Source organism: Stegostoma tigrinum, chromosome 29 (genome assembly GCF_030684315.1).
Source record: "Stegostoma tigrinum isolate sSteTig4 chromosome 29, sSteTig4.hap1, whole genome shotgun sequence".
NCBI classification, from domain to species: Eukaryota; Metazoa; Chordata; class Chondrichthyes; order Orectolobiformes; family Stegostomatidae; genus Stegostoma; species Stegostoma tigrinum.
The window spans coordinates 1,231,614-1,245,196 of record NC_081382.1 but is presented as its reverse complement, the minus strand read 5'-3'; the positions used below and the strand labels follow the sequence as shown (position 1 = coordinate 1,245,196).

Sequence of the window (13,583 nt, the reverse complement as noted above, 5' to 3'; positions counted from 1 at the left end):
AAAATACGCCCTTATTAACAATTGATGCACATTCCTAAGCATTTGTTGCGAGCTGAGCCAAAAAAAAAATCAAAATTGCTTTTCTGTTTTTGGAGAATCTACCCTTATATATCTAGACCCTAGTTTTTCTTTAAAAACTAGTCTTGCTTTAGCTTTGTAAGTCCCATCAGGGTGCATATCCACCAGTGTAATGGGGTTGGTTGTCACCTATCTGTGATCCTCTGTGTGTACGCTTTAAATTCTCTCCAACTTTGTAACTGTAACTAGTTGACATCTTTTTAATCAACTTTCCTTCTACTTTGTTCGTGACTACTAAGACTTCCCACTCATATGTTCTTCTGCATCTCGTGGTATTTCTGTTTTATACCTTTTTTTGTTAAACGTGCCTTCTGTCTTACATTCTGCCTTTTTCTGGGTTGCCACTGTTTGAATTCTGCCTCCTTTAGGATTTCACTCAATGGGCTGTGAAATCTTTCTGGGGCATATGTGGTCCTAGACATACTGTTTGAACATTTTCTAGCCTTCTGTCTTTGTACACCATGTTCTCGATCCATGTGCATAACTTTCTGCCTGTCATCCTGTAAATTCATTCAGCTTTCATATTTTACAGCTTTACTTCTAATAGTTGCATAGCTCCATTGACTAGCACCTTCTGTCAATATTTGACCGTGTGGCAGTTGTCCTTTGGGACTAAAGACCTCATATTGACAATCGGAACTGACCTGCGTGTCATTAAACGAACTGCCAATTGCAGCAGTATGATCCTCATACCTGTATAACATCTGGGTTTGAGACATGTGATAATGGGAACTGCAGATGCTGGAGAATCCAAGATAATAAAATGTGAGGCTGGATGAACACAGCAGGCCCAGCAGCATCTCAGGAGCATCTCAGGGCTCTCTGATGAAGGGTCTAGGCCCAAAACGTCAGCTTTTGTGCTCCTGAGATGCTGCTGGGCCTGCTGTGTTCATCCAGCCTCACATTTTATTATCTTGGGTATGAGACATACCTGGTTTCTCACTACTTTTTTAGAAATCCTTTATAAATCAATGCTGTTACAACCAACTGGGGCCATATACTGTAAATTGAGCCCTGCTCGATTTGACCAAAAGTCAAAGTTTTTTCAAAGTATGCATAGTACCCCAATTTACGCTCAGACTAAAGTTGATTGAAAGCATGGACCAGGTTCCTGTACCAAACAAGAATTATTATTTATTATAAGTAATTAGACTATAGCTATGAGTAAACAGATAAAAACCATTGGAATATAACACTGCTAACTAAAAACTCTAAATGCCTTATAAAGTCCCCTTGCACACAAGCAAACAAATGGGGGAAATAGATTATTTACAGAGGTAGAAAAATCTGGAAAGTCAGCTCAGTGTTCAGTCTTTCCTGATCCAGATGTTTAGAGATCCATCTTTGACCAGCCAAGTCTTAGTGTTCAATTGTCTTTCTCTGGAAGCTTCCACTGGTTTGCAAGAACTAGAGAATGACTCATTCATTTCGAAAATATCTTTGATTTATCAAATCAAAGTCATAACTCTCAGCAATTGCTCCAAGAAAGGTTTTCTTCAAGTTTAAACTGATTTTTTGATGCAGAGAATGAGCAGCTAGAGGAGAACTACAGCACACCCTTCTGCATTTTTTCCTGTGGCTCTAACTTGTTTTGAGTTCCACTGGAATAAAATGTGAGGCTGGATGAACACAGCAGGCCAAGCAGCATCTCAGGAGCACAAAAGCTGACGTTTCGGGCCTAGACCCTTCATCAGAGAGGGGGATGGGGGGAGGGAACTGGAATAAATAGGGAGAGAGGGGGAGGCGGACCGAAGATGGAGAGAAAAGAAGATAGGTGGAGAGAGTATAGGTGGGGAGGTAGGGAGGGGATAGGTCAGTCCAGGGAAGACGGACAGGTCAAGGAGGTGGGATGAGGTTAGTAGGTAGATGGGGCTGCGGCTTGGGGTGGGAGGAAGGGATGGGTGAGAGGAAGAACCGGTTAGGGAGGCAGAGACAGGTTGGACTGGTTTTGGGATGCAGTGGGTGGGGGGGAAGAGCTGGGCTGGTTGTGTGGTGCAGTGGGGGGAGGGGACGAACTGGGCTGGTTTAGGGATGCAGTAGGGGAAGGGGAGATTTTGAAACTGGTGAAGTCCACATTGATACCATTAGGCTGCAGGGTTCCCAGGCGGAATATGAGTTGCTGTTCCTGCAACCTTCGGGCGGCATCATTGTGGCACTGCAGGAGGCCCATGATGGACATGTCATCTAGAGAATGGGAAGGGGAGTGGAAATGGTTTGAAACTGGGAGGTGCAGTTGTTTGTTGCGAACTGAGCGGTGGCGTTCTGCAAAGCGGTCTCCAAGCCTCCGCTTGGTTTCCCCAATGTAGAGGAAGCCACACCGGGTACAGTGGATGCAGTATACCACATTGGCAGATGTGCAGGTGAACCTCTGCTTAATGTGGAATGTCATCTTGGGGCCTGCGATAGGGGTGAGGGATGAGGTGTTGGGGCAAGTGTAGCATTTCCTGCGGTTGCAGGGGAAGGTGCCGGGTGTGGTGGGGTTGGAGGGCAGTGTGGAGCGAACAAGGGAGTCACGGAGAGAGTGGTCTCTCCGGAAAGCAGACGGGTGGGGATGGAAAAATGTCTTGGGTGGTGGGGTCGGATTGTAAATGGCGGAAGTGTCGGAGGATGATGCGTTGTATCCGGAGGTTGGTAGGGTGGTGTGTGGGAACGAGGGCGATCCTCTTTGGGCGGTTGTGGCGGGGGCGGGTGTGAGGGATGTGTTGCGGGAAATACGGGAGACGCGGTCAAGGGCGTTCTCGATCACTGTGGGGGAAAGTTGTGGTCCTTGAAGAACTTGGACATCTGGGATGATCGGGAGTGGAATGCCTTATCGTGGGAGCAGATGCGACGGAGGCGGAGGAATTGGGAATAGGGGAAGGAATTTTTGCAGGAGGGTGGGTGGGAGGAGGTGTATTCTAGGTAGCTGTGGGAGTCGGTGGGCTTGAAATGGACATCAGTTACAAGCTGGTTGCCTGAGATGGAGACTGAGAGGTCCAGGAAGGTGAGGGATGTGCTGGAGATGGCCCAGGTGAGCTGAAGGTTGGGGTGGAAGGTGTTGGTGAAGTAGATGAACTGTTTGAGCTCCTCTGGGGAGCAAGAGGTGGCGCCAATACAGTCATCAATGTACCGGAGGAAGAGGTGGGGTCCCCTATTCCCAATTCCTCCGCCTCCGCCGCATCTGCTCCCACGATAAGACATTCCACTCCCGCATATCCCAGATGTCCAAGTTCTTCAAGGACCGCAACTTTCCCCCCACAGTGATCGAGAACGCCCTTGACCGCGTCTCCCGTATTTCCCGCAACACATCCCTCACACCCCGCCCCCGCCACAACCGCCCAAAGAGGATCCCCCTCGTTCTCACACACCAACCTCCGGATACAACACATCATCCTCCGACACTTCCGCCATTTACAATCCGACCCCACTACCCAAGACATTTTTCCATCCCCACCCCTGTCTGCTTTCCGGAGAGACCACTCTCTCCGTGACTCCCTTGTTCGCTCCACACTGCCCTCCTACCCCACCACACCCGGCACCTTCCCCTGCAACCGCAGGAAATGCTACACTTGCCCCCACACCTCCTCCCTCACCCCTATCGCAGGCCCCAAGATGACATTCCACATTAAGCAGAGGTTCACCTGCACATCTGCCAATGTGGTACACTGCATCCACTGTACCCGGTGTGGCTTCCTCTACATTGGGGAAACCAAGCGGAGGCTTGGAGACCGCTTTGCAGAACACCTCCGCTCAGTTCGCAACAAACAACTGCACCTCCCAGTCGCAAACCATTTCCACTCCCCCTCCAATTCTTTAGATGACATGTCCATCATGGGCCTCCTGCAGTGCCACAATGATGCCACCCGAAGGTTACAGGAACAGCAACTCATATTCCGCCTGGGAACCCTGCAGCCTAATGGTATCAATGTGGACTTCACCAGTTTCAAAATCTCCCCTTCCCCTACTGCATCCCTAAACCAGCCCAGTTCGTCCCCTCCCCGCACTGCACCACACAACCAGCCCAGCTCTTCCCCCCCCACCCACTGCATCCCAAAACCAGTCCAACCTGTCTCTGCCTCTCTAACCGGTTCTTCATCTCACCCATCCCTTCCTCCCACCCCAAGCCACACCCCCATCTACCTACTAACCTCATCCCACCTCCTTGACCTGTCCGTCTTCCCTGGACTGACCTATCCCCTCCCTACCTCCCCACCTATACTCTCTCCACCTATCTTCTTTTCTGTCCATCTTCGGTCCGCCTCCCCCTCTCTCCCTATTTATTCCAGTTCCCTCTCCCCATCCCCCTCTCTGATGAAGGGTCTAGGCCCGAAACGTCAGCTTTTGTGCTCCTGAGATGCTGCTTGGCCTGCTGTGTTCATCCAGCCTCACGTTTTATTATCTTGGAATTCTCCAGCATCTGCCGTTCCCGTTATCTTTGAGTTCCACTATGTTTAGTTAGCTGTCAATCAATTGGCTTCACATGTCAATAATTCCTCATCTCCTGATTGGTTGCACATTGCAGGAATTGGCTGCCAGAAAAAAAGAATTCACAACTCATATCGAATTCTTTGCTGTGAAATTATGCAGCTATCCTGGTAAATCACTGTGCTTAATAAACAGTTCTTTCTCATTGCAGTCCACAGTTTCAAAAGACACGGTTCTCAAAGAGTATGCTTGAACTACCTAATTACTGTACTGTAAAATTATTAATTTGCCAGCTTCACTAAATTTCTTTCCTGGACCTCTCCATTCTTTGAGACCCTCTTCCATATATTAAAAGATATGGCCAGATGGAAACTGGTTTCCAATGGCCTTATCTTATTTAGAATTTGCGGAAGCAGATCATTCAGCCCATTGAGTCCACACTGCCGTTCTGTGGAGCATCCCACCCAAATGCAGCTCCACCCCATCCCCAACTCTATCCGTGTAACCCTGCATATCGTATGGCTGATCCACTTTACCTGCACATCGCTGGACACAATAGTCTGTTCAGCGTGTCCAAACCATTTAACCTGCACATCTTTGAAAATTGAGAGGAAACCACAGTACCCGGAGGAAACCTGGCAGAATGTGCAAACTCTACACAGACAGTTACCCAAGGCAGGCACTGAACCAGAGTCCTTGTCGCTATGAGACAGCAGTGCTTACCACTAAGACACCATGCTACTGAATTTCTTCTCAGACTTTGATTTAATGAAAGCCCTTATGTCTGTATGCAGTGTATGCAAATATTATGATAAAATAGAAGTTCTCGAGTTGGGAACTGATCACACATTGTTGATGGAACGTTAGGATTCCTACATAAAAACAAGCTGATATCTCTGCCCACCACCTGCTTGAATTCTTAGCATATGCAGCCCGTGCTAATGCAGAAGGTTGCAGGAACAGCAACTCATATTCCGCCTGGGAACCCTGCAGCCATATGGTATCAATGTGGACTTCACCAGTTTCAAAATCTCCCCTTCCCCCACTGCATCCCTAAACCAGCCCAGTTCATCCCCTCCCCCCACTGCACCACACAACCAGCCCAGCTCTTCCCCCCCACCCACTGCATCCCAAAACCAGTCCAACCTGTCTCTGCCTCCCTAACCGGTTCTTCCTCTCACCCATCCCTTCCTCCCACCCCCAGCCGCACCCCCAGCTACCTACTAACCTCATCCCACCTCCTTGACCTGTCCGTCTTCCCTGGACTGACCTATCCCCTCCCTACCTCCCCACCTACACCCTCTCCACCTATCTTCTTTGCTCTCCATCTTCGGTCCGCCTCCCCCTCTCTCCCTATTTATTCCAGTTCCCTCCCCCCATCCCCCTCTCTGATGAAGGGTCTAGGCCCGAAACGTCAGCTTTTGTGCTCCTGAGATGCTGCTTGGCCTGCTGTGTTCATCCAGCCTCACATTTTATTATCTCAGATAATTTATGGTTTGGCCATTTTACCAAAGTTTTATGAACCATTTTGTCTATTACTGTATGGCTCTTTACAAACACCCCATTGCTAAAAATGACTTTCTGCTGCTGTATTCATCATTAATTTTTTCATATTTGCATACTCATCTCTGAATTCATCCGCAATTATCTCCCCCAATATTCTATTAGAAATTTTGTTTGCACATAGTCCCTGTTCACTGACAAAATGGGGTTGCCTAATCCACAAAATTTAAAATGAATGTGTCTTTTGCTTATCCCATACCTTTAAATCCATGTTCTCTGCCTCATTGTAAACTCTTGCTAAAGCCAAACTTACTATGAACAGTGTTCATTGGTATTTTTTAAAACTCAGTCATCCATCACATCTCTTCAATGAGCTTATTGTTCTTTTGCCCCTTATTCCTGGATCCATTACTAGAAGTTTAGTCTTTTTGACAGCAGATGGGCAAATTGTAATGTTGAAATAATTGACAGTCCAATTCAGGTAACATCCTTTTTTGTACCCTTCCTATAATGTAAGGACCAAAAATGCACACAAAATTCCAAATGTCGCCTAATGGAAATCTATAGCTGCAACATGACTTGCCAACTTCATACTTACTGCTCTGTCCACTGAAGGCAAACGTGCCATATACCTTTTGTTTTAAACCATCTTATCCACTAATGTTGCCAATTTCAAGGAGCTATGAACTTGGACCCTAAGATCCCTCTGTATATTGATGCTGCTAAGGATCCTACCATTTACTGTATACTTTGCTCTTGCATTTGATCTCCCTAATGCATTGCTTTGCACTTGTCCAGATTAAATCCACCTTACATTTCATTACCCAACTTTCCAACTAGTCTATATCCTGCTGTATCCTTTGATAACCTTTCTTACTATCCACAACTCCACCAACTTTTGTGTTGTCTGCAAGCTTACTAATCAGATGACCTCCATTTTCGTCCATATCATTAATGTGTATTACAGATAGCAGAAGCCCCAGCACTGATCATTGCAGAACACCGCAGATCACAGACCTCCTGTCAGGACACACCCCTCCACAACTAATCTATCTTCCATGGCCAAGCCAATTTTGTATCCAGCTTACCAACTCACCATGGATCCCGTGGGCATTTTTCTTCTGGACCAGCCTGCCATAAAGGACCTCGTCGGATGCTTTAGTAAAGCCCATGTAGATCATATCTGCTGCCCTACTCTCATCAATCACCTTCATCACTTTCTCAAAAACTGAATCAAATTTATGATTCCTGCATAAAGCCATGCTGACTATCCCCAATAAGTCCATTCTTCTCCAAATGCAAGCAAGTGGCTGAAGAGGATACAAAGATCTATGTCAAGGCCTCAGTATTCACCTCCCTCACCTCCTTCAGTATCCTGGGATGGATTCTATCAAGCCATGGGTACTTATCTATCTTCATGATTTTCATGACAACAAACACCACCTCCTCTCTAATATCCACATGCCCGAGAATTTCAGCATTCCCCTTATCCATGTCCTCCTCGGTGGATAATAATGTGAAGTAGTCAGTAAGAACCTCACGCAGTCCCTCTGGCTCCATGCATAATTTCCCTCCTTTGTCCTTGAGTGGACCTAACCATTCCCTATTTACCCCCTTGCTCCAATATACTTATAAAATGCCTTGAGATTCTCCTTAATGCTACTTGGCCCCTTGTAGTCCTCCTAATTCCATTTTAAAATTTTTTTCTGCTTCCTCTATACTCCTCAAGGGCTTTATTTGAGTTCAGTTTCCTAAACTACTCAAAATATGCTTCTTTACGGCTAAAAGAAACCTTAATACTTTAGCACAGTCCAATAATGTAAATGCTAGAAAAACTTAGGGGATTTCTGAATGAATTTATTAAGCCTTGCATACAACCTACTGAATTCCAATGAGTACTTATCCACAGTACTATCTTGAGTCTTTCTAAATTTACCAAAATCTGACCAAGCAGTCAATGAATTATCTTTCTAATAAATTTTATCCGTGAAAGTTAACAATCTGTTCAAAATGTCGTCCGTATTAAATAATCAGTGTAAAGGCTGTGACTGTTTGTTTGTTTTGTTGTACATTTGGTTGTGGACCAAAATGGGGAAAGGGCTGGTTTATAAACCAAGGATTGCCGCACTTTTTAAAAGCAGATAATTTGACACTAATTGTAAGTGCTGTTTACATAACTATTTGTGCAAGCAGTGGGGGAAGCTAGACAAGCTAGAAACTTTGAGCAGCAACAAGTAACTGATTGGTGTTCAGACTAGTGACTAATTTTGGATGGCAAATGACTGCAGTTGCCTCCCAGAGAGCATGGAGGGGTGTGAATGTTTGGGAGATACCATCAGATCTCCACAAGAGAGGAGTTTTTTTTATTTTTCTGCACTAAAACCTACCTTAGCCATGAAGGAAGCCAGCTTACTTTTTCCCCTCAAATTTATGTCATATGTGGCTTTTAATTAATAAGCCTGATACTTTCTAAGTGAATCAGTCACCCTGTACCTTCTGGAAACAAGTGAAAATATCTGGAGAAGTTTTTGTTAAGTGCAGAAACAAAAACAAAGTTGCTGGAAAAGCTCTGCGGGTCTGGCAGCATCTGTAAAGGAGAAAACAGAGTTAATGTTTAGGTTCGGTGACCCTTCGTCAGAACTGGTTGTCACCTTGTGGGCCTTGATGCCTGAATGGAAAATGAAAAGTTTCTTGTTAGCACGACGAATGAGCCAGAGGATGCAGTGGAACTACGGAGTAGTGCAGCCCTGAGCCAGCATGTTGCGATGCTGTTGCAGAGGGAGGTTGAGAGTGTGCATGTGGCACCACATGGCACTGAGTGTGGATCTCAGGATGCGGCGAGAGCAGCTGCCTGTGGAACGTTCAACATTGTGGAGATATGTGTGATCCTGGGGGAGTTCAAAACATGAGGGATGAAACTTCAGCTGGAATCCACATGGGGTGAGTATAAGCCGGAGGCAGTCACTGGGTAAAGTGATATGGCTGTGGAAACAAGTTTTAGCAAATAACTGGTCAAACACCAAGAGTGACAGTGAAATTAATGTCGGTGTGCAAGAAGAGAGATTGGAACGGAAGCCCCATCGGAGAGAGGAGCAGGACTTCTTCAAGGTGGACATGCCTGGAAGAGATGTGGCAGTGAGTTAAATGCTAAATAAAAACCAAAAGAACTGCTGATGCTGGAAATCAGGAACAAAAACAAAGTTGCTGGAAAAACTCAGCAGGTCTGGCAGCATCTGTGGAGGAGAAAACAGAGTTAACATTTTGGGTCCGGTGACCTAGTTCTGAAGAAGGGCCACTGGACCTGAAATGTTAACTCTGTTTTCTCTTCAGCAGATGCTGTCAGATCTGCGGAGCTTTTCCAGCAACTTTGTTTTTGTTCCTGATTTACAGCATCCACGGTTCTTTTGGTTTTTGTTCGTTAAGTGCACAAACCTGGTTCACACTTTCTGTTAACCTGGGGAATTTTATGTACATTTATAAAATCTTTAACTGTTGTGATTACTGTGGGAATAGTGGGCCATGATTTCCAGTGCATTAGCCCCGTGAGGAATGACATTGGGTTCCAAATCTGTACAAGACCTTGTTTCTTATCCTGTTTTTTGTGTAACAAAAGTGCTGAGGCCATGCCTTACTTCCTATTTAGTAAAGAAGTAACCAAGGTCCATATATGTAACTTCATTCTTCCATTGATCATACTGCACATTTTCAGAAAACAGATGTGTAATTGTATCTTGAAACTTGATGACTGAACCATCCTCTGCTATCAATGTCGTACCACAAAAGAAAACGGTTTTAAATGGAATTCAAGTCCACACTTTTATGTGAGAGCATTACTTCAACTAACCAATCAATAAAACTCGTTCCTTGTCTCCTAACACCATGGTATTGTCCTTACCTCTGAGCCAGGAGACCTGAGTTTAATTCCCATCTGCACCAGAGCTGAGTTATAACATATCTGAACGTGTTGATTAAAAAATATTGAAGACTGTTGTGACACAATGGGAGTGTCACTGCCTTGCGAGCCAGAAGGCCTAGATTCAAATCCCATCTACTCCAGAGGTGTGTCATGATATCTCTGAATAGGTTGATTAGAAAATATTCAGTTAACTCTTGATTAGTATATCCATTACCTGCTCACAGAATCCCTAGAATGAGGAAGCAGGCCATTCGGCCCATTGTCTACACTGAGCCCCCCTACTCCTGTAATCCTGCATTGCCCATGGCTAACCCATGTTGCCTGCGCATCCCTGGATACTGTGGTCTATTTAGAATGGCCAATCCACCTAACCTTTGGACTGTGGAAGGAAACCAGAAGAAACCCACACAGATGCAGGGGGAATGTGCAGACTCCACACAGTTGCTTGAGGCTGGCATTGAATCCTGAACCCTGGAGCTGTGAGGCCGCTGTGCTTAACACTGAGTCACTGTGCTGTTCATTCTGTTCCCTCATTCCATCACATCTTCAGACCAGATTAGATGTTAACAGATGCCTGTTCCCACGCGGATCACATCAGCACTACATAGTTGCCAGTGGCTCTTTGGCTAAGGTCATCAGTGATTTGGAAGAGTATGGTGTTGAGGGGTCATTTTCTAGTATGTATTGACAGTGAATGGTCTGGTACTAGGTGGATGAACCAGAATGACTCAAAATTAAACCTCAACCGGAGGACAAGGCCACATATAGACAGGATTCAGTGCTAATTCAGTAAATCTCAGTACAAAGCTGGCCTAATGAGCTCAGAAGTCACTCTTGGCTGCACCGACTTCGATGACAGTAATCATGTTCATTTCCCAGCAATAGACATTCATTGACTCTTAAATCAATAGCATAGAATCAAACAGCGTAGAAACAAACTCTTTGGTCCAGCTCATATGGGCCAAACAGACATCCCAATCTAAGATAACAAAGTGTGTAGCTTGGATGAACACAGCAGGCCAAGCAGCATCTCTGGAACACAAAAGCTGATATTTCGGGCCTAGACCCTTCATCCCAATCTAACCTGGCCCTATTTACCAGCAGTTGGCCCTGTAAAGCCTTCCTATTCACGCACCTACGACAGATGGCAGAACTTGAATTCAATAAATATCTGGAATTAACGATCTAATGATGATTGTGAATCAATTGTTGGAAAAACCCATCTGGTTCACTAAAGTTCTTTAGGGAAGGAAGCTGTCATCCTTACCTGGTCAGGCCTACATGTGACTCCAGACCCATAGCAATGTGGTTGACTTTAAACTGCCTTCTGGGTAATTAGGAATGGGCAATAAATGCTGCCTAGCCAGTGAGGCTCGCAACCCATGAATGAATAAAAATAAATCCAGCTTCTTTATAAATGTTGTAATTGTACCCACTTCCACCATTTCCTCTGGCAGCCTGTTCCACACACCCTCTGTGTGAAAAAATTACCCCTCAGATTCTTTTAAAATCTTTTTCCCTCTCACCTTAAACTATGCCTTCTAGTTTTGGACTGCCCACCCTAGAAAATATACCTTAGCCATTCACCCCACCCACACCTGTGATGATTTTATAAACCCTCTTTCAGGTAACCTTTCAGCCTCCAATGCACCAGAGGAAAAATGCCTCAGCCATTTCAGCCCGTCCCCATAACTCAAAACTTCCAGTCCCAACAAGATCTTTCTACATCTTTTCTGCACCCTCTCAGGTTTAACAACATCCTTCCTAGAGAAGGGTGATGAGAATTTTATGCAGTGTTCTAAAAGTGGCACCACCAATGTTCTGTCCAGCCTCAACAAGACATCCCAACTCCTGTACGCAGTGTGCTGACCAATGAATGCAAGCATCCTAAATGCTGCTTTCACTAACCTGTCTGCCTGTGACTCCACTTTTGAAGGAACTAAGCACTCCTAGGCCTCTTTGTTCGGCAACATTCTCCAGTGCCCTACTGTTAACTGTGTAAGTCTCTTTAAAGATATCTCAAAACTAACCTTTTTTTCCTTCTTGTCTTAATATATCCATATTTTCTTTGATCACCCACCTGTGAAGGACGTGGAGAATTTTTCTGATTTATCTAAATGATTTGAAAATAGGTGTTGAGGATAAATTTGCAGATGATACTAAGCTTGGGAGAATAGTGAATTGTGAGGATGACGTTGAGTAACTTCAGAGAGACCTTGACAAATGAGCAAAATGGGCAGATACCTGGCAGATGAATTTCAGTGCAGAGAAATGTGATTTCAAAATGCATTTTGGTAGTAGCAATATGGAGAGAGAATATAAGCTCAGTGATAGAATTTTGAGGGGGCGTATGGGAACTGATGGACTTCAGCGTTCAAATGCATTACACCCTAAAAGTGGCCAGGCAAAATCAAACATTTTTTTGAGAAGGCTTATAGAACCAAGGTGGGTTTATAAATAGAGGCATAGAGTATAAAAGCAAGAAAGTGATGCTCCACATCTTTGGCCAGACCATATTTGGATTACTGTGTTCAATTCTGGGCACATTGTTTAAGGAAGGGTGCTAAAGTCCAGGAGAGAGTTCAAAGGAGATTTATTAGAATGATACCAGGAATGAGGGATTTTAGATACAAGGCAAGATTAGAGAAATTGGACTTGCTCTCCTTGAAGCAGAGAAGATTGAGAGGTGATCTTACTGAAGTGTTTTAAATTATGAGCAATTTTTACAGGGTAAAGAAGGATATTCTGTTTCCTCTAGTTGTTATATCAGTAACTCGGGGTCACACTTTCAAGATTGTAAACAAGGGAGTCAGGAATAAGATGCGGAGAAACTTCTTTACTTGGAAAGTTGTTAGTATTTGGAATGTACTGCCTGGGAGAGTGATAGAGACAGTATACATTGGAGGTTTGAAGAAAGGGCTGGTTATATGTTTGAAAGTGATGAACTTGGAGGTCTACGGAGAAAGGACTGAATAATGGAACTAACTGGTTAGCTCTTTCGTGACCTGGCACAGAAACGATAGGCTTGAATGGCTTCTTTCTGTACTGTAAAATTTTATGTTTTACTACATTAAACACTAGATGTATGCAAGCCATTGTTCATTTTTCAGATCAAAATAAGCCAATGCTCCTTTTATTGATGAAGGAAGCATGGCAATGTCTCCAGGAGACTGGGAGCTCCATGTTTTCAATTTGTTTCACTGAGTTTGACTGTAATGCTGTAATCTGTCTCCTTGCAGGCGTTATGAAAAACTGTCACACCTGAGATGGAATAAATTGAATCGTAAAGCTTTGAGTAAACTAGTGATCAGACTGATGGAGCTTTATGACATTAATCCAGGTATGTATTAGACAGCAGCAACCTTGCAAGGGTTCTGTTCATTCTAATATTATATGTGAAAGGATTGTTATAGAATCATAGAGTTTACAGTATAGAAACAGACCCTTTGGTCCAACTGTCAATGCCGACTAGATATCCCAAATTAATCTAATCCCATTTGCCAGCATTTGGCCCATATCCCTCTAAAGCCTTCCTGTTCATTTAAACATCCAGATGCCTTTCAAATGTTGTAATTATACCAACCTCCACCACTTCCTCTGGCATCTCATTCTATACACCCACCACCCGCTGCGTGAAAAAGTTGCCCCTTTGGTCCCTTTTATATCCCTCTCCTCTCACCTT

At 44.6% G+C, this 13,583-nt stretch overlaps 1 protein-coding gene across 3 annotated transcripts in view; it reads left to right on the top strand.

The window, feature by feature from the left end:
* exd3 (exonuclease 3'-5' domain containing 3) overlaps positions 1 to 13,583 on the top strand; it is a 644,822-nt gene that overhangs the window by 358,247 nt on the left and 272,992 nt on the right. For all 3 annotated transcript variants that reach the window (XM_059638357.1, XM_059638356.1, XM_048558801.2), the window contains one exon: positions 13,141 to 13,241. In XM_059638357.1, the coding sequence (XP_059494340.1) occupies positions 13,141 to 13,241 (101 nt within the window). The remainder of the gene's footprint in view (positions 1 to 13,140; positions 13,242 to 13,583) is intronic.